This window comes from Lampetra planeri, chromosome 56 (assembly GCF_965212315.1).
Source record: "Lampetra planeri chromosome 56, kcLamPlan1.2.h2, whole genome shotgun sequence".
NCBI lineage: Eukaryota > Metazoa > Chordata > Hyperoartia > Petromyzontiformes > Petromyzontidae > Lampetra > Lampetra planeri.
The window spans coordinates 3,660,383-3,682,251 of record NC_136162.1 but is presented as its reverse complement, the minus strand read 5'-3'; the positions used below and the strand labels follow the sequence as shown (position 1 = coordinate 3,682,251).

Genomic DNA, 21,869 nt, shown 5'->3' with positions numbered 1-21,869 from the left:
GCATGTCTCGTAGAGAAGTGCGTATCAGAGTTCCGTTATCTTTGTTTTGTCCCATGCCATCCCTTGCTGGCTGACCACCGGGTCACCTCCTTAAAGTGGGAAGTCGCCCAAATGAACCTCAAAGAGTCTCTATGTTTATCTTAAGTCGTCACAACTGTCCCAAGACAATTTACCAAGTGTGACACATCCTGAACCGGTACAGGATCTTTAATCATTTAATTACTGTTACATTATTGGGACAGCGCCCTCCCGCCCCTCCAACTCCACTAAAACTCATTTTTGGAAATAAGGGATGCGTCTAATCGCGTGGGTTTCCACAGCCAGTTCCAGGATTTCACGGACTTTATTAAAAAGCTTTAAGTCAAGATTGGACTTTATTCAAGTTCGCGATTTCCACGACCATCGTGACCGCTCTGCCAATCCCATAGCCTTACTCATCGTCACTCGCTCTTCCGCCACGGCTCGGAATAGAACTCGGCGTCACCGTATTTCTGAACTCAGCGCCGCAACCGCAAACAGCAGCTCCCTCACGCGCGCCCTAACGCCGGAACGAATGTCGTTCATCCCTCGCCAGGCTTCGGACCGGGAGTCCATGTGGGTGCTGAGGTCAACGGTGCTCATCACCGGATCCGTGGCCACGGTCCTGGCCCTGCAGACGCAGTCGACCTACAGCCTCTGGCTGTGGTGCGGAGAGCTCACCTACATCGTCCTCTTCCCGCAGCTGTGCCTCGTGCTCTTCCTCAGCGCGTCCAACGGCTACGGGCTCATCGTCGCGTTCTTCTCGGGCCTCCTCTTCAGGCTGACGGGCGGCGAGCCGCTGCTCAGCTTGCCGGCGCTCATCCGCTACCCCGGCTACCACGAGGTGGACGGCCTGGTCCACCAGGCCCTTCCCATGAAGACCATTGCCATGCTGATCTCGCTGACGGTGAACGTCGCCGTGTCCTTCTTGACGAGGCACCTGTTCGTGTCCGGGACGCTGCCCGGCCGTTGGGATTTTTTGAAAGAGTTCACCGGCCCCCCGGCGCAGCCGCGGCCCACCGAGGTTCTCGTGCCCGACAGTGACAAAGAGCAGTTGGAAATGACGTTGGTGGCCGATGAGAAAGGGCAGCTCGGCGGTGAAGCGGATATCAGGCAGACGTGCGCGGGATGACGGTGCTTGGGAAAGCGGCAAGGAATTTGTAAACAATGTGACGTGCACGATGACCAAATTTTTACACGTATATTTATACTGATCTTTCCTGGGCACCTTACTTTGCGTGGTGTCTGTGTGCTGGTGAGACGTGGGGCCGCACTGGGGCGCAGTGAATTTTACCCAGTAGCAATAATTGACATTTCCACATTCTACATTTCTCTCTCTCTCTCTCGTGGCAAGGGCTGTACTCTATTCAAGTAATCATTTGAGCAAAACTGGGGCACCGCACACTCAGATTTCGCCGATCAGAATTACTCTGTGCCATAACCGGTGGGCCAAGAGCCCAAAAACCCCCGAGCTCGGCATGGATGGGGCGAGACGTGTTTGAGTCGTTCGTTTTCCACGGGTGATTAAAGTGGCACGGTTATTGTCTTCAGGAGGACTTTGTTTACCTTCCTTATGCGGAGAAACCAGTGCTCACATACGAGAGAGGCCTTGGAGATTCATGTTTTTCAGCAGTGTAAGAGGCAAAGGTGCACGCCCCGCAATTGCTTACACACGCCACTAGAGGGAGCATTAAGAGAGCCTCTACAGTGGATATTTTAGCCTCCTCTTCCATCAGTTGAACACGTAGCAGGCTTTCGCGACCAATATTATTCATAATAAAGGTTTTTTGGGTTAGATCGCGTTATTTATGATGTGTCGCAACCCTCCACCACCCGACACGGCCAATCAGTAAAAAATGTGTCACGTTGACAAAAGACAAATAGTTCAATACTTTAGCCCACCGGTGTGTTGAAGAGTGGATCCACAACATTTACAATTTTTGAGTAGTACGACGTTTCGCTTGAAATTACATCAACCAGCAACATCGGGCGATTTGCCAGAATAGTGAAGCCATCCACGTTCTTCCGGTCTTAAATAGTGCAGGATGACGTCATTAGGATTCGAGATCAGAGGCGGGGGTTGGGGGGGTGTATGCAATTATGTAATAGATCAGTAATCAGCCACTTAGCATGTGACTCACCTGTAAGGAATTGCAATATGTGTTGTGTAATACTTAATAATACGCTGCGCTGAGTCTGTCGCTATCACAGCGGTTGAAATTATTTGAATTCTTCTGAATTTCAATTGATTCTCTAACTAGTCTTGGCCAGTAATAATTAGTTCTGCTAAACACTTCAACGTTATCAAAATCAATTGAATGTCCTTGTTGGCAAGCATGCTCTGCCACTGCTGACAGCTGTGATTGAGATAATTTAATGTTCCTTTTGTGTTATTTTAGTCTTATGCTAATGTTAAGTCCCGTCTGTCAAATATAACACTTGCCGCATAAGCAATTAATCCGATATACACCTTCTGTTGATAACTTCGGTAATTTATCTTTAGTACAAGACACTAGTTTTTGAATTTCGTGTACCGTACCAAATCTCACTTTAATGTTTTGCTTTTACAAAACACGGGCTAATTTGTCAGTAACTCCCGAGATGTATGGTATTTTAATTGTTTTGATAATCTGATTACTTTCAGCAGTATTGTTCGATCTTGATTTGGCATTCTATGCTCTGTTAATTTGAGCATTATTGTAGCCATTCAGTCAGTTAACTTGTTTAATCTCTATCCTTAAACTTTCACCATCTGACACTGCCTTTGCCCAATGTATGGCTTTGTTTTGCACATTGAGATGATTTATAAATTAATTAAGTCTATCTTTGAAACAAGAGCACTAGCCTCAAGTACATTAAAACTATATTTTTGGTTTAGATATCTCGATGACACTTGGGTTGTCTGGCCACATGGTAAAGATACACTTAATGCATTTTTAAATCATCTCAATGTGCAAAACCCAGCCGATCAGTTCACCATGGAAATGGAGGTGACCAACATACTCCCCTTCCTGGATATTTTGCTTGGACGCGGTCAAAATGTCAAAATAACACACAGCGTTTACCGAAAGGGAACGCACACGGATGCCTATCTGAATGCAGATTCGCATCATCACCCAGCACAGAAATATTCTCTCATCAAGACGCTCATCGTAACTGTAAATTGTAAATGTTGTGAATCCACTCTTCAACACACCGGTGGGCTAAAGTAGTGAACTATTTGTCTTGGAGAGTGCAGTTGTCAACAGAACGGTAGGTGCTCGGGCTGGCCAAACGGCAAGCGAATGCAATCGCTGCTCGAACGAGTTTACCAGTGGCTGGCACGCCGGCTTATTCACTTCCGTTTACAATCATCCGTGCGATTTTATCGAGTCCAAAACTTCGTATAATATGCAGTTAAAAATGGGGAAGTATTATCGAGGTTGTTTATTTCATTTAGCTTTTTTTCTGTAGTGGGGCCAGGGCCCACGATCACCTAGTAACAACATTCACTTTTTTTCTTCAATCGTTTTTTGTTCTTGTGCGTTTCAGTTGCGTTATCGGCGCCAAGTCACGAGACGTAGACATTTCTGTTTTATACAGCTAAGGCCGAGTTGCTCGGTGACGGGAGGATGCTACTTGAAGAGGACATGACAGAACTACTTCTGAATCACGTCTGGGGGGGCGGACACATTTTCTATGCCTTTGCATCGAGTGCCCATTGCTTGTTAATCAAAGCGATGTTCTTCGCTATCGCAGCTAGAATCTAGCGATCTTAAGTCAAAACCACCACTTTATTATCTCGTTTGTGGAGTTGTCGGTGACCAATGCTGAGACGTCACATCACTACACTTGAGAGCCCGGTTATAATCACGGGACGCCAAGACCTGGGATTCGAACCCCACCTTTATCCAACGTAAACCGAGCCACCGTGGGGTCATGACGAACCAGCCCGGTTCGGCTTCGGGCACACCAGATTTGTTTTTCCACTACAGAACCTGAGCCGTGCCGTTGATGTCGCACGCGAGGCATATGCAGACAGTCCCCATGTTGTGGAAGGACCCGACTTATGGAAATCCGACCTCACGTAAATGCTCCTGTAAATGGTGTAAAAAAATTAATATGCGGATTTTGTGTGTGTTAGTTATGTAAGCGCATGTCGTGCAGTGCGGTGAGGTTGCGGATGAATACCACGGAGCGAGGTGTAAGGCAGGCTTGCTTGGATCAAGGTTCAGTAAATGGAATTTTTTGTTGCGTTACGTAATGCTTTTCCTTTTGTAGCATTACGTAGTTGTTTTTTTATGCTTAGAACTATATTTCCCCCATGTGTCTTGCTTGTTTTCTTCATTTTAAGTTTATTTCATGAGTTATTTACTGTATGTACTTTATTTAACACAATTACACTTCAATTGCTCATGGTCTCAGCCAACAGCGATCAGAGAAGCCTAGGCCTAGCCTAATACACGGTAAACACAAATTCAGAAGTGACCGCTTTCTATTAACAATTCATATAAAAATGTTCCGTGATATTCATAAACAACTGGATACCGGATATGTTCCATTAGTTTAATTGTGGGTAGTTAGGGTAGATATTCGTTGAAATGAAAAAATCACAGGAAGTGCAGAGCGTACGTACAGCGATACAATATTATAGATAGTGATAGAAAACGGACGATAGCGTGATGCGTTACTGAAAGAAAACAAACTAGAAGTCGGCTAGGGGAGGTGCAACTACTTCCGGCTATGGGATTTTATTGTTCATTTTGGGGGGAAATTGTTCAGTTTCCGACATACGGAAAATTCGGGTTACGGATCGTTCTCGGGAACCTAACCCTTCCATAACCCGGGGACTACCTGTATAGAGCCGCACGTCAATGACGCGGTGAGACACCGTGCCCTAGCGGTGTGCTGGCTTACCGCATACACAATGTACTTGCAGGGGCGTCACAGTGACGAGATGTTATCGCCTTCACCTGGTATGCAGGTGGACGTGGGTTCAAACCCAACCATGACGCCTGTATATTTGGAGTTTGCGTGTCTCTCTCCCCGTGGTCACGTGGATATTTCTTCGGGTGCTCCGGGTTTTCCCTCCACATTTAGAATCAACATCACGCGTTTAGGGTGTTTGGCCGCTATACATTTCCACGTGATAAGCCACTTTCCTGAGCTATCATGTGTGGCCAGGTCGTTTCTGAAAAAGAGCTAAAGCTCAGTGGGCCTTACCTGGTAAAATACAAAGTTTGTTTCGTTTGATGACCATTATCCTCGCCTCTGGCCTTGTTTGGCCCCGAGCCTGCTTCAGATGTCTTGTAAGGCCAGCGTATATCCCAGTTTGGTTCCAGCTCACCATGGCAAATAGCCAGTGGAAAAACCACCCGTACCGTGGGGCCTGGCGCTGGCCTCAGCTTCGGTATGCCAGTCGGGTATTGGCAATGCCCTAATTCCTGGGCCACCCGGTCAGCTGGTTCAAAGCGAAATTGTAATGAAAACACGCCTGGCAAACTCTGCTATTCACTAAAAACACAGCAAAAACTAACCGTGCGTGTCTTCGAGACCGAGTTTCTAATTTCGGGGTATAACCAGAATGATGCAACGTTTTTTTTGCCAACAAGTGCCATTGAAAGGAGTACTGAAACCCAAGATTCTTGAAATGATTACACCACATCCACAATCGGCCAAGGCTGCCTGTCAGCTGCACACTTTGTTGGCACTTCATGACAGCAATCTGACAAGTCCAGTCAAACATTACAAGTTCATTTGTTTAGCAATTGTAACCCGCTGTTACATAAACAACACTTCAAAACCTGTTGAGATTTTGGACGGTGCTCCACCCCCTTCCCCCCTCCACCACCACCGCACCCCTTGGCATGCCAACTATTATACTGCACAACAAGTTATACGATGACACCGCTCTGTTTGCAGTGATGCACAAATAATAATTCAAACAACTCACTCATTCGTCAAGCCTTGAAAGGAAAACTGGATACTGTAGGCGACGTTTCGGGGAAATGTCCCTTGTGCTGTGAAGTAGGTTACTCTGGAAGCACGTGCCTTGACACAGTGGAACCTTCCTCTCAACTCACATTGGTGTATTCGCCTTTCAAGCTCATCATCATCAGCCATTGTCTATCTACGGCCGGACGAAGGTCTTCGTCGCATGATCGCACGATACGTACAGAAGGGAGAACTCTTTTGCCCACGGTCCTATTCCCAGTGGCTTCTATTACTCACGGGAGCTCTCCGGTAAAACAAAACAAAAGATGCCTGTTATCCGCCACCCTATTGCACCTCTTTACCCGAGGTTAAGTGGAGCAGATTCGTTCTAAATTGACTAACTAATTTCTTGAGAACTGCTTCTTGTGTCGAGTTTGTTGTCCTTCCATCGTACCTCCGATCAGCACGGTTGGCTACGTACGGTGCGAAAGAAGTTCAACAGACGTATCCTCCACTTTCCTTGATCCCCCACATTCCTGGTAGGTTCCCCTGTACACGGTGTGGAAGTAACGTAGGGGGCGCCGCGGTGGCTAGGAGATGTTAACTACCTCGCCTGGTTCTGCAGGAAGTCGTGGGTTCGGTCCTGACCCTGACGCCTGTATATACATGGAGTTTGCACGCTCTGCTCGTGGTCACGTGGATATTTCTCCCGGTCCTGCACACATTCAGAAACACGCGTTTAGAGTATTTGGCTGCTCTACGTTTCCGTGTGATAAGCCACTTCGTTCAGCTATTATTTGTGGGCAGGTCGCTTTTGAAAAAAAGCTATATAGCTTAGTGGGCCTTACCTGGTAAAATAAAACATTTTAGTTTAATGTAGAAAAAATAGTGTGAGTGTTGCTCATGTTCATCGTATAGGAGGAACTCTTAATTATTGCAGCTGACCACAATACTCAACACAATTGCATGCGGTCGACTGCACCAGCGACCCACGCTGCATGCCACGGCCTGTGAATGATAATCGTGGCGTGTTGTGATTGCATGGGAACGCAGATTTTGTCCCGAGTGCTGGGCTTGTAATGAGAGGGGCAAACAGGGTGTGACGAAATCCACTGACCTACCCAGGCCATACCCAACGCCGCTGTGGAATCCACGCAAGCGATGCCCACTAATTGACGGAATATAGCGACGCAATCCCAATGACCAAATGAACCAGAATGTTCCATGGCAGATCTAGGCACATCCTGGACGCTCAGCAGGCGTCGAGCCCGATGGGTGACCACTTCGCACGGACAGGTCGGGATAGGCGGCAACGTTACGTGGTGGGCAGCATGGGGCAGCGCAGCGACATCTGTTGTTGTCTGCTGTGTACTCGACTCGTGTGTGGGGTTTTCCCCCATCTCCTTTGTAGTTTGCTTTGTTGAATTCGCATGAACGTGAACATTTCGGGTCCCTCGTCTCCGAGCTCCTGCGGAGGCTTAGGGGCCTTCGGGTTTCAATTCGAACCTTCGGTTAGAATGAGTAAGATCTAAACTACTATAAGACGCGAATCGGTGTTTTTATTTCAAAATCAACGTATTAACATGTTACAAAAGAGTTCCCTAGCGCTATACATTCATTGGAGAAGAGTGTTAAGCAAACCTACAGGGCGATCCATTTGTAGATACCTCGTCGATATTACAGGGATACATGAAAGAGGAAACAGCATTTTTTTTACAAAGCCCAAACACGTCGCCCGCCAATCTTAATCCACTTTTTTATATTCTAACTCTCTCCTCTGTAAGATATGCAAACCTGTCAACCCCTTATCAGTGCCCTACCTTACTACAGACAAATTATTGGTCACCCCGTGCCCCTAATAAACCTCAACGTTCATCCTACAAAGTCCCATCACAAGGGAGAGGCACAAACAGAGACAAAATCAATGATCTCTGCTTGTCTTCGTCCTGCCTCTGCTTACGTGACTTGACCTTTACAAACTAAACCGAGTGTCTCTTCGTCCTTCCTCTGCTTGCGTGACTGACTTGACCTCTACAAACTAAACCGAGGGTCTCTCTACCACGTTGCACGGCAACGCTCATCGCTGTCAAGACGAGTTCAGAGTCGAGTGGGAAAATTTGGGTGAAGTGTTTCTGTGTTGTAAATCGATCCACGGTGGCCTTATACAGACGTCATAAACGCGTGTCGCAAATCAAAATTGTCGTAAGCCGGTTGTAATGTTTCCGAAATTTTAAAATCGGCATTTTTTAAACTGACTTTTAAAACATACATTAAAATTAACACTTACTTGAAGTGATGTTTCACAAATGTTATACGCACAAAAAATTTACTTAAATAAAAACAAATCCGGACAGACAACAGGAAGAAACTCACATTTGCTCTTTTTTCGTATAAATGATGAATGATGATGATAAGACGAGATGGAACAGCATATCGTGCACATATCATTTGGCGAATCGTGAAGTGTCCATTCCTACACATACAATTCTACTACACGCGTATCACCCGAGTAAAACATGGCAAGTTGGGCAAACGTTGACCCGACTTTGGCATGTTTACTGGGATCAGTATAACAATCAATTTAATCGTTGAAGCCATGCATCGATTACATTCCCTACTGATTGGGGTCGTGGGGTTCAGTTAAACAGTGCTGATAGCTAGATTTGGCATCGCAATCAGGACAAATTGAGAACCGCGATTTAATTGCGTTGAAGAAATGTATTTTATTTGTTACACGTGTGATGGTGGCGGTGATGATGATGATGATCCCGTTATGCAAGTTGCCCAGCTGTTTGTCACGGGATAATCCGCGATGCTGCGTGAGCACAGTAGCAAGGACAAGACAAAAAACCAACAACAACAAAAATCACGATTTAAAGCTTTTGTGACTGCAGGGATTCATCTTCTTGGTTCTTTCGGTAAAGTCACGTAGAAGGGAAATAATAAAATAATAAAAAGAAAACATTAAATAAAAATATTATGTTTTATTTTTATTTTATTATTTCCCTTCTACGTGACTTTACCGAAAGAACCAAGAAGAAAACAAAAACCACGTCAAGGAATATTACACAACTAGCAGACGAGATGTAGAACGCTCGTAAACGGAGCGCACGGCAATTTCAAAGCGTAGTAAAGCATTCTGGATTTGAAGCTTTCGTGACTGCAAGGATTCATATTCTTAGGTTTTTTTCGGTAAAGTCACGTAGGTAAAACATTAAAATTAATAAAAGTAAAATAAAATAAAAATCACGACCTTACTTGATACAGCTGTCGTGGCTTGTGTTGCCTCCGAAACGTCGTGATTTTTATTTTATTTTACTTGATTAATTTTAATGTTTTACCGACGTGACTTTACCGAAAAAAAACCTAAGAATACGTAGTAAAGCATTCTCTCACGTCCTCGTGTGTGTTTGGGGTTGTGCCGCGGGCGTTGTTCGGCTCCCAAGATTCCCCGTTCAGTTCCCAAGATTCCCCGTTCAGTTCCACCGAAGAAGCTCCCGGTTCGTGGACGTCGTGTGTCCCCGAACGGCACGCGTAGCGGTCACAACCGGGGAACACTCATCGGAGAGCCCATTCACTCACCCCTTTGGCTGCCTTACAGTCTGACTCGGCACTTTATTTATTTATGTATTATTCTGATGAATCGGCTGGCGTAAAATATATGAAACCTGCTGGGTCGAGGGCTTGGCACGGAACATGTTTTTTTTTGCGCGCTGGTTTTTAATCAACAGAACGTCTTGGGCTCGGCCACCACTCGGCCTCGTCGTCACAGGCATAGGGCCAAGGTGACCGCTGCCACGAGGGGCAGAGCACGTAGACTTCAGCTGGCCCACGCTGTGCCATCACAGGGCCCTCTCTGTATTGGCAGTGGACGGAGGCGCGCGCCATGAGTCACAGATTCCACCAGAAGTGCGAACCACTGCTGGCGCCGTGCGTGGGACTAGACCACCCCGCCCCCCTCAACAGTTTTGGACGTATTCTTGGTTCTTTCGGTAAAGTCACGTAGAAGGGAAACAATAATAAAAGAAATAATAAAATAAAATTCTCACGACGTTTCGGCCTGAGGACGGCTGCTTGTGTTGTGGCCGAAACGTCGTGAGAATTTTATTTTATTCTGTTTTATTTTCATTATTTTATTACTTCCCTTCTACGTGACTTTACCGAAAGAACCAATAATATGAATCCCTGTAGTCACGAAAGCTTTTGACGTGGCTAACCACAGCACACACACCCAGACACGTGGCGAACACGCCAACACATTCACACGGAACACATGCACACGCTTAGCAAACACCATCAACTAACTCACTTACCAACCTGCACTTGATTTAGGAAGTCACCGACCTACACCAAACCATCCACGCAATCACGCAATCAGTCATCTATCAACATCAACCCAAACGTTAACCCACACCAATTCATCCATCCGCCCACTCACCGACTCAAACACTCATCCACTTATTCGCTTATTTTCTTACTCAGCCACCCATAGCTCCACTCATTCACTCACCCACCCGCACCTCCGATTCGCACGCTTGGCTGACAGTAGGGTGCGAAAGAAGTTCTGCATACATGCGTACGCCCACTACTTTCTCCCTGGATGTGTTGGCTCGCAATGCCACCGTTCACGAGACGCGGGCTGCGTTCATTCTGAACGGCGTCCGTCACGCACACGTGGGAGGAGAAGCGCCCCGAAACCTCTCTCGCTGGAGGAGTGGGGGAGGAGGGGGGGAGGAGGAGGGCAGAACACCGGCTGACCCAGGGCATCGCAATCAAGCGGGGGCGAGGTTTACTACCTTCCGCTGGGGTTGCCTCACCATCACCCTCCTCCCAATCGTCACCACCACCACCACCATCACCCTCCTCCCAATCGTCACCACCACCATCACCCTCCTCCCAATCGTCACCACAACGTCCATCACCACCACCAACGCTCCCCCCCAATAATCACCACCACCCTTCCCCTATCATCATCACCACCACCACCAACCCTCCCCTCCAATCATCACCACCACCCTTCCCCCATCACCACCACCCTTCCACCATCACCACCACCCTCACCCCAATCATCACCACCACCCTTCCCCCATCATCACCACCACCACCACCACCACCAACCCTCCCCCCAATCATCATCACCACCACCACAGGCGTAGTAACAAGAAGACAACAGTAGAAGCGGGATCAAGCGCAGCACAGTCCTAAGCAGTCGCAGCAGCAGCACGAGGAGGAGGGTCGCGATGCCGCTGTGCGCGCGGGCCGCTGTGGTGGTGGCGGCTCTGGCCGCGCTGCTGGTGGGACGAGTTCGCGCCCGGGACCGGGAGTTCCACGTCGCCGTGCGGGAGGTAGACTGGGATTACGCGCCCGGCGGTGGCAGCGGCGTTTCGCCGGAGCAAGGGTAAGCCGGGCTCCAATTCATTCGGCAATTCATGTGTGCGTGTGTCTTTATGAATTAATCATCCTTTTTATTTGTAAAGTCGGTTATTTATCATTCGTGAACGCAATCATGTGCAGTCAATTAACATTCAACCACGAACACGTTCAAACATTTATAAACCATAATATAGGGTTTTTTTTGGGGGTTCGATCGCGTAAATATAAATGCGTCGTTAAATCCGCCACCACCCGACACAGCCAATTAGTTGGGGTCGTCACGTCAACAGAACGTGTCAATTCGTTACTCGTACAGCACGCCGGTTGTGTGTTGGAGTGCAAATCCACAACATTTACAATCTGAGTACCCCTATCATCCCCCGCCGCCCCACCCTGCCAGCCTTTCATTCACATAAATGGAATGTGCCATCTATTCATATTTTTTGGGGGATCTGCAATCCATTAATTCGTATTGATGTGGCGTGCCATCCATCCATTCATATTGAAGAGATGCGCCACAGGTCCATTCACTTAACTGCCCTGCCTCCCACAATCTCGCTTCAGCACTCAAGGGCATCCGGTTCGTGCACTTCTTTAGAAAAGTGTGACGCACATAGAAATGCAAAAATATAAAAACCTTGCTAATGTTCATGCAAATCTTCTCATGCAGTGATTGACGTGAGTCGAGAGGGCGGATTTAATTCACCTCGTGCAGCGTGATACACACACACACACTGGCACGATTGTGCATTCATGCCCTGAGCATTGCATTTCATTCGCCGTGTATTCTGGCAACTCTCTATCACGTGACATTTAGCCCGCACTGGTTGTTGTTGTGGAGGTGGAATTTGCCTGGCGGGAATTAGTTTCGTGGGGTTTTTTTATTTTATTTTGAAACCAAAGACTTGAATAAATGGGCGTAACGTGGTTGGCATGGGGACCTTGAATCTCATCTTGAGAGTTCGTAAAATAGACGTCTTGGCGGCACACCGGTGCATCATAACAAACCGGTCCTCCATAAAAAAAAAGCAGTCTGACGATATTCTTAGGTTTTTTCGGTAAAGTCACGTAGGTAAAAAATTAAAATTAATAAAAGTAAAATAAATAAAAACACGACGTTTCGGAGGCAACACAAGCTTCCGTCTTCAGTCTGACGATGTCGCCGTTGCCCATGAGAGAGCTGCCGACTCCTCCATCGGAAGTTGCACTTCGTTTCAGCAGCTGCGTTCCCGTTCGAACGCGTGGTGGCAACACGACGAGTCGCCCATCTCTTGATCCCGCCGTCCGCCAAGAAATTATCGTGGAAGAAATGAATCGATGAACCAACCGTCCGACCCAGGCCCCAGGGCACGAGGAGTCAAATCTCGCTGCCGTTTGGAACACGGAGCCAAGCGGATCGTCGTCAGGGCTGGGTGCTGCTATACGGCAACAGGCTGTGAAGCTTCTTCGTAATCGGCCGCTGAACACATTCCTGCGGAGGGAGCTGGTAGGAACGTTGGGTTGCTCGGTCAATGGCCAGGGTCAACGGCGGCGTGGTACATTCCGCAAATATGCCCGACTGAGGGCGGGCACAAGCCGGCGTGAGTAGGTTAAACGTTGAGTTTTATAAGGGCACCACGGGGTGACCAGCTGCTCCCCACCCTCTCCACACAGCCCCACTCTCCCCACCCAGCCCCTCCCTGCACGACGAACGGACACAATAATCCCCTGTGGGCTGGTGTAACCAGGAGGTTCCTACCAGTATAAACGTTCTTCTTCCAACCGCTTCGACATCACGAGAACCGATCTTGACCGCACCACCCTGCAAGATTTTCTGACTGGGGGTTGCGAATCTAGGGGAAAATAATATAAGAATAGGTTTTATTTTCCGTACTTTGATACTGGTAAAAAGGTCCCACGATATAGCTATTCACCCGAGCTACACCTTTTCTGATTTCTACATTCACTTTGTAATCTGCACCTTTTTGGCGTTATTTGGTCTGACGCTGTTGAGACGAGGCCCTATCGAAAGCTGTCTCTGGTGTAGGCCAATCAGTTTCAAACTATGCACGTGCGGCTAATGCAGATGTGATGCCTTGCAAAAGGTTTCTATTTGGTGTTTAAACATCCTACCACCTCCTGTTTTATTGCCAGAAAGGGTAGACACCCATTCTTATAAATGATGAGTTGTATTTTTTAAATTATTATACCACGTGGGAGGTGGAAACCCTAGCACGTGAAGAGGATTTGGCGGGCGTTCGATCCCCATACAGATGGAAACGGATGGCGATTAGTCCACAGGGCATGGCACCTCAACGCCCACAGGATGAGGGGAGTTTCACGGCACCTGTGCGATGATCCACCAACCCTGGCTGCTACCACCACCACCTCCACCACCACCTCCACCACCACCTCCACCACCACCTCCACCACCACCTCCACCACCACGACCAGTGCTCGATTGGAGGCAGCCGCGTGCGTAGCCGCCACCACCCGCCACCAAAAGTGAGGCGATTAAAGAACGCGTTCTTGAAATCAACGAGTGATGATTCATATAAATATTGATAATTACATTTCATACAGCGTCGTTCGTACGATTCCATCTCAAAACGCCTTACAATAATTGCACGGTGACGTCGTAGATGACATCATTGCATCGCTGGGGATGAGGGGTTGGTTTGACTGAACAATAATTATATGCCCAATGGTTAAACAGGAGCGCTTTGTGTGTGTTTTTTGCGTTTAAACAATGGGATTATTGTATCTATTGTGCGAATCGGTAATTTATTTATGTAAATTTTGGTAAATTTCCCCGAACTTTTTGTCTCGCCCCGAATGTGTCGTCACGGGAACAAAGTGTGATCTGTGTTAGAGAACGGTCCACGGAAGCTGATATCACAGAGCCACGTGCTGAGATCTGCTCCACACAGTAGAGGGATTGCCCCTTTTCCCCACCACCACGGGGAGCAACACACAAACTCCAAATATACAGCAGCAGCAGGCGTCAGGATCGAACCTTGACCTCCTGTATACCAGGCGAGGTAGTTGACATCTCCTAGCCACCGTGATGATAATGATGAGAGGCACGCCAAATCCAAATATACAACAGGCGTCGGGGTCAGGATCGAACCCGCGACCTCCTGTATACCAGGCGAGGTAGTTAATATCTCCTAGCCACCGCGGCGCCCCCTACGTTACTTCCACACCGTGTACAGGGGAACCTACCGGGAATGTGGCGGATCAAGGAAAGTGACACGGGTCACCGGATCCTACTATCCTGCGGAGTATACGTCTGAACTTCTTTCGCACAGTACATAGCCAGCCGTGCTGATCGGAGGTGCGGTGGAAGAACCACAAACTAGACACCAAAAATAGGTTTTCAAGTATTTAGTTGTCAAATTAGAATGAATCTGCTCCGCTTATCCGCGAGTAAAAAGTTTCAGATAATAGGTATAGGGCGGCGGATAACGGGATTTTTTTGTTTTCCCTCGCACGCGCGGGTTTTCCCCAGGTGATCTCCTTGTTTCCCTCCCGCGTGTGAATAAACGTTCATCGCGTTGGCCGAAGACGCCTCGATGTAGAGGGGGCACAACGGAGAGCTTGTGAACAATGGTTGACAATCACCGGCTGTGTGTTTTTGTTCCTCGGCGATGGCGAGATGGAATTTGCATGAGCGGCAATGCTTGAGTAACACTAAGCCACGACGCTGGATAAAGAGTGGGGGGGGGGGGAGAGCGACAACCGTGGAGGGAAATGTGTTGGGCCCCTATTGTTGCTCTGGAGCTATTGAATGGAACATAATGATGATGATGCAAATTAGGCCATTGCATACTGCACATAGTTGATTTAATTTCACCTGGCGCATGAAACCCCCCCGAGACCAGAATTGAGTCTCGTTCGCAAGCGTGACCTGGGTCGCCAGAAAAAAAACGTAGGAAGCGGAAAACGGCGTAAAATAAAACAAATAGACATCTGAGCAAAAAAAACGTGCATCACAAACGTGAAAGAATGTTAGTTAATTCATAACTCCCGGCTGACACGTCAGCTGGGGCAGATTAATTTGTTTGTTATACTGATCAAAGTACAATTACAAAGATACAGAAACAATAAACAGATATAAGGTGACTGTTATAATACGGGATACTTAAAAAAATAGTAACAATTCTGAGAATTTTCAACAATTTGCAAAAATACCAGAGCCTCCGGGCTCTGCAGACCACCTGGAGAAGATTCCAGGCACGTGTTGACAATGATGGCGAACAAGTGGAAGAGACTCTTTGACTCTTTGAAGCTATTAACATTACATTTGTTACCATGTTACAGTGTAGTATTATCCGTTCTTTTTCCATTAAAAACGATAGTCCCATATGAGTGTTAAAGCATCCTGGAAATGTGTAAAGGGACGAGGATGTACGCAGTGCCGGATGAAGCGAGTGCAGGGCCTGTAGCACGATGTTATAAAGGGGCCCTAAATAAAAAAGAAACACGTAAATATTCAAATACAAATTTTTTACTTGCATAGTAAAGTAATTGTATTTTTTCATTTGCTATACAGCCAGATAATACGACAAATCGCTAACCTTAAACACCCAGTGGTCCACAAAAGTTGAAGGCGGTATAGTACTATAGTAATAGAGCAAGTGCAGAATCACTGAACCGGAATTGATAGCTTGCAAGCAGGGCCCGTTCTGTTGCTACTTGTGCTACTGGGATAATCGGGCACTGGGTATACGTCATAACACGAGGGCAATGGACGAGCTGAGGGTCAAGAATAACGACAAAGCAGCAGCCGGGGAATGCAACGAGTCTCGGAGTACATCCACCATGGAGATGGAGCGCGATGAGATCGACTCGTGTGTAGGTGCGTGGTTAATGATTCCACCATGGGCATGTGAGAGATGGAGAACGGCTTGAAGGGCAGCATCCGACAGCGGATTGATTGTGACCTGACTTATATGTGCGTTGAACTTCTTTCGCACCGTACGTAGCCAACCGCGCTAATCGGAGGTGCGGTGGAAGGACGGCAAACTAAACGCACACGGCAGTTCTGCAACAACAAAAAAACGAGTCGAAAAGCGCATAGCTCCAGTGGCTTCCCAATATCGGAAGGAAGAGCGTTCCAGACGGCCACAGAAGCGCACCTCAAAGCGCCGCGTGATGCGGTGAGCGTCTTGTGTTCGATGGTTAGCCGAAAGATGACGATTAATGTTTATGACTGTGGCTAATGTCTCAACGTGTTTTTCATGTTTGTGGTCTCTCTCTGGTAGCCGTGATGTCACGAATAACAGCACGTGGCCATGATCGGGATGCGGGCGGGGGACTTTGTCAGATCTTGGAAGCCAAGCAGCCTGGTCAGAATGGGGACACTTCTTGGGATTGCCAGGCGATGCGAGCTTGGGGTGTTCGGCAGTTATGAGATGACAGTACGGCACAGGATTTGTAAATTATGCATTCCTAATGGTGGTGGAAATTCCACATACCTATGCTGGGGACCTGACTCTTGTCACGTGTCACGACTCAAATGGTGACCATTCGCTGAGTGCGGGAACGTGACTGTACAGGACATCTAAGTCAAGATGGCCACCAGGTGGCAGAGCATCACCACGAGGTGGTAGTTTGACACACGAGGGCGATACAGGATGTTCAATTAATTATAATAAGCATCATGTTATTAGTAATAATAAAATGTGATTTCCATGCTCTTCTCACGATCATCCTGTACTCGGCACCAAAAACAACCTGCTTTTTTATGCAATGATAAAATAGCAAGAGAATGTGCTGCAATAGATTTTTTTTTACATTCTCAAGTATGTAAAGAATATTCATTTGAATGAATGACATGCTTCAAAAAGCACGCCATGAAAAGTTATAGTAGTTGTAAATGAGCCGGCGAGGTCGGGGTTATATGCCAAAGTTCCTGGGTTCGAATCCTGGTTCCGTCCGCCTGTGATCAGAGCGAGTCCTCGAGTGTAGCGAACGGCGTTTGTCATCTCGGCCCAGTCATCGCTGATTGCGCACACACACACAAACTACATCCTGTCATTTAAAAAATTTGGTTTTCGCAAAAGTTTGTTCAATTCCAGCTCTGGTAATTATTAATTAACCATCCTCCTAGCAGACCTTCTAGGCATAGTGCGTATGCCCCCTACCGAATGAAATATATAAAGGCAACTTGATGGTCTTAATTTGAGAACTTTCGTGACTGCAGGAATTATTATTTGGTTCTTTCGGTTAAGTCACGTCTAAAGATAAAATAATAAATTAAATTAAATAATAGAATACGACGTTTCGATTGCAACACAAGCAATCCTCATCAGGTATAATGAAATAGCGACATAAAATCTAACCAGAAAACTATAGACAGACATATTAGCAGACAGATATCACCAAGATACATAGCGGGAGCAACACAGGTAACAGAGAGGGGTGATCGCCTCTGTGGGGTGGCCTTAAATAGACAGAGGGGGGGGGGGCGGAGGCAGAGAGAAGGAAGGGGGGTTAGAGAAAAAATTTGCATATCAATGAGTAGTCAACAGACGTGGTGCTGCACGGCAAGTAAGCCTGAAAATCAGGAGGACACACTAAAATTAAATAACCTAGTAAAATATCGAAATGTAATGTAATACAACACAGAGGGTCGGTCAACACACAATTAACGCATAGCCTGGTTGATTACGTATTTCAAAGATTGCTAAGTTAGAATTTAAGTGTGAACATTCTAAAGAGGACACAGGCAGAGAAAACAAGTCGCCAGAGAGAGAGACAAAAGATAAGCTTAAAACTTCCCCGTAGAAGTGGTTCAATCTTAATTTTAGAACTTTCGTGACTGCAGGAATTATTATTTGGTTCTCTCGGTTAAGTCACGTCTAAAGATAAAATAATAAATTAAATTAAATAATAGAATACGACGTTTCGATTGCAACACAAGCAATCATCATCAGGTATAATGAAATAGCGACATAAAATCTAACCAGAAAACTATAGACAGACATATTAGCAGACAGATATCATATTCTTAGGTTTTTTCGGTAAAGTCACGTAGGTAAAACATCAAAATTAATGAAAATAAAATAAAACAAATCACGACGTTTCGGAGGCAACACAAGTCTCCGTAATCAGGTGGGACCGTCACAACCGAATTGGCTGCATCAAGTGAGGCAATGATTCAAGAAGTAATCCCTTATAAGCAAGTTGAAGGGGGGAGGAGAGGGGGGGGAGCTCATCAGAATGTGGTAGCCAATGAATGGAACGTATCGGGAGGGGGGCGGGGCTCAAAGACAGCACGGAGTGCTAAGCACAACGCATCGGGAGGGGGAGGGGGGGCCAAAACAATGGACGACGGCTTGGACGCGGTTGCTGCTGCACACGCCAACACAATGGACAGAGAGGGGGAGGGGAGGTCTGATACACATGATAGACAAAAGAACGAAAATGCCCATGTTTATACCAATGCTGGCTGAACAATGAAGAGAGTACTGTTAAAAAAATAACTGGGGATGTTAACACTCGGTAAAGTAAAGTAAAATAGTGCCTGTCAGATAAGATGGTTCAAAAAAGTGTAATTAAGTCTTTTTTGCGTGGTTGATAACATCTTTCCAATGATTACTAAGTTTGTACCCATCATCACGGTTGAAATTATGTCTGTGTTTGTATATTTGTATGGCTTTGTGTACAAACCTTTGATGGTAGCCGGGAGGTTTGCAGAGAACCTTGGTCTCGGAAAAGACAATTTCATGAGAGCCCACCGAGTTGTAGCAATGATCGGCAACGGCAGAAGAATCAGTTCTGCCGTGTTTCAGATCTGACTTGTGCTCGCGGACACGATCAGAAACATGACGTTTCGTTTCTCCAATGTAGCAATCACCACAAATGCAACTCAATTTATAGACTCCAGGATACTGTAAGTCAGGAACGACATCCTTCACAGATGGAATCAGATCACGGATTTTATGCACTGTACTGAATCGGACTTGGATCTTATGTTTGTTTAGAATTTTGGAGATCTTTTTGGTCACGCCTGCTATGTATGGTAACGTGATGGTTTTGGTCGGAGTTTCAAGTGGCTGTTTCTGTGTGGTGGGAGAGACAGCTTGGCGGATAGTACGGTCAGAGTATCCGTTCATCCTGAGGGCCCGATGTACATGTCTTAATTCACCGGTCAGGATACTCTGACCGTACTATCCGCCAAGCTGTCTCTCCCACCACACAGAAACAGCCACTTGAAACTCCGACCAAAACCATCACGTTACCATACATAGCAGGCGTGACCAAAAAGATCTCCAAAATTCTAAACAAACATAAGATCCAAGTCCGATTCAGTACAGTGCATAAAATCCGTGATCTGATTCCATCTGTGAAGGATGTCGTTCCTGACTTACAGTATCCTGGAGTCTATAAATTGAGTTGCATTTGTGGTGATTGCTACATTGGAGAAACGAAACGTCATGTTTCTGATCGTGTCCGCGAGCACAAGTCGGATCTGAAACACGGCAGAACTGATTCTTCTGCCGTTGCCGATCATTGCTACAACTCGGTGGGCTCTCATGAAATTGTCTTTTCCGAGACCAAGGTTCTCTGCAAACCTCCCGGCTACCATCAAAGGTTTGTACACGAAGCCATACAAATATACAAACACAGACATAATTTCAACCGTGATGATGGGTACAAACTTAGTAATCATTGGAAAGATCTTAATTTTAGAACTTTCGTGACTGCAGGAATTATTATTTGGTTCGCCCTCCTCTGTCTATTTAAGGCCACCCCAGAGACGATCACCTCTCTCTGTTACCTGTGTTGCTCTCTCTATGTATCTTGGTGATATCTGTCTGCTAATATGTCTGTTTATAGTTTTCTGGTTAGATTTTATGTCGCTATTTCATTATACCTGATGATGATTGCTTGTGTTGCAATCGAAACGTCGTATTCTATTATTTAATTTAATTTATTATTTTATCTTTAGACGTGACTTAACCGAAAGAACCAAATAATAATTCCTGCAGTCACGAAAGTTCTAAAATTAAGATTGAACCACTTCTACGGGGAAGTTAAGCTTATCTTTTTTCTCTCTCTCTGGCGACTTGTTTTCTCTGCCTGTGTCCTCTTTAGAATGTTCACACTTAAATTCTAACTTAGAAATCTTTGAAATACGTAATCAACCAGGCTATGCGTTAATTGTGTGATCGACCCTCTGTGTTGTATTACATTACATTTCGATATTTTACTAGGTTATTTAATTTTAGTGTGTCCTCCTGATTTTCAGGCTTACTTGCCGTGCAGCACCACGTCTGTTGACCACTCATTGATATGCAAATTTTTTCTCTAACCCCCCTTCCTTCTCTCTGCCTCCGCCCCCCCCTCTGTCTATTTAAGGCCACCCCACAGAGACGATCACCCCTCTTTGTTACCTGTGTTGCTCCCGCTATGTATCTTGGTGATATCTGTCTGCTAATATGTCTGTCTATAGTTTTCTGGTTAGATTTTATGTCGCTATTTCATTATACCTGATGATGATTGCTTGTGTTGCAATCGAAACGTCGTATTCTATTATTTAATTTATTATTTTATCTTTAGACGTGACTTAACCGAAAGAACCAAATAATAAGCAACTTGATGGATCACATTTTTATGTCCTATGAGCGACGTCTCTTCCACAGTTTGCTGACAAACAGCCGTGGGGGGGGGGGGGGGGGGCGGGAGCAGACTGGTCGCCAAGATTTCCCGATGGATTCCTCCTCTCCGAGGCACCATGCCGACACTACAGTCCGAGTAGCTTGGGGTTGGTTGGGTGTTGTGTACACTGCAAGTCCTCGTTCACCGCCGTAGTAGCGTTGCTGAACACGCGTTGAGCGAAAACACGACCTCCTCCACAAACAATGTCACGATGAAGTTTGGTCAGGCACGAGGCACGCGCACGGGAAGACGGTGGGGCAAATAACCGAGGGCACGCCACTGCCTCACTGTTTCACTCAGTGCGCTGTGTCGTACCGCTCGGCCGTGCAGCTCGGCAAATTCGTTTGTCGTTGAGTGCTCAGGAACCGCGTTACAACGGGGGGGGGGGGGGGGGTGTGCCGCGTTATTCGCCGAAACTCGTGCACGGTGTGAACGCAACGCGTAAAGCTAGGACCTGCCCTACAAGCGAGCAAAGTGAAGGCAACGCATTCGCAAACGGGTGCATGGACACACGCACCCAGTCTTGGGCGTACCGCATTTTTAGTAACTTTATACGCGATCAGGGCACATTCTCTGGCATTTTATGAATTGTAACCGAGAGCTTTAATTCACGCATTTTTGATGATCCAGACACACGAGCATAGGTTGTGTAATGGGAATTAAAATTTCAAATAAAGTATTCGCCCTCTGGCCAGAGGCAGATTTTTCATAAATTTTTCGCGGTGTGTCACGCACGACTTTGTAATATGAAAAGTACCACTCTGCGAGCCGCTGCAAGAGCGTGGGTGTCTTTTAATTATACGATGAAGAGGCTGCGGTTATGGGTCGATATGATAGGCAATGCATTATGAAAGATGGAATTGTGTAAGTTCATTCAGGAGACCTGTGGCGCGTGAGAATTATGCAAGTCATCCAGC

The 21,869-nt window shown here is 46.5% G+C and overlaps 2 protein-coding genes across 6 annotated transcripts in view; both read left to right on the top strand.

The window, feature by feature from the left end:
- The window catches only part of LOC144735706 (high affinity choline transporter 1-like), a 29,638-nt gene extending 21,349 nt beyond the window's left edge, over positions 1-8,289 (top strand). For 4 of the 5 annotated variants that reach the window (XM_078618197.1, XM_078618196.1, XM_078618194.1 and 1 more), the window contains exon 10: positions 575-8,289. In XM_078618197.1, coding sequence (XP_078474323.1) covers positions 575-1,150 — 576 coding nt within the window. In that variant the 3' untranslated portion in view covers positions 1,151-8,289. The remainder of the gene's footprint in view (positions 1-574) is intronic. The other variant, XM_078618198.1, reaches the window with a different exon arrangement.
- A 2,487-nt stretch (positions 8,290-10,776) lies between these two features.
- The window catches only part of LOC144735621 (hephaestin-like), a 31,206-nt gene continuing 20,113 nt past the window's right edge, over positions 10,777-21,869 (top strand). The window contains exon 1 of the mRNA XM_078618054.1: positions 10,777-11,329. Within this exon, the coding sequence (XP_078474180.1) occupies positions 11,172-11,329 (158 nt within the window). The 5' untranslated portion in view covers positions 10,777-11,171. The remainder of the gene's footprint in view (positions 11,330-21,869) is intronic.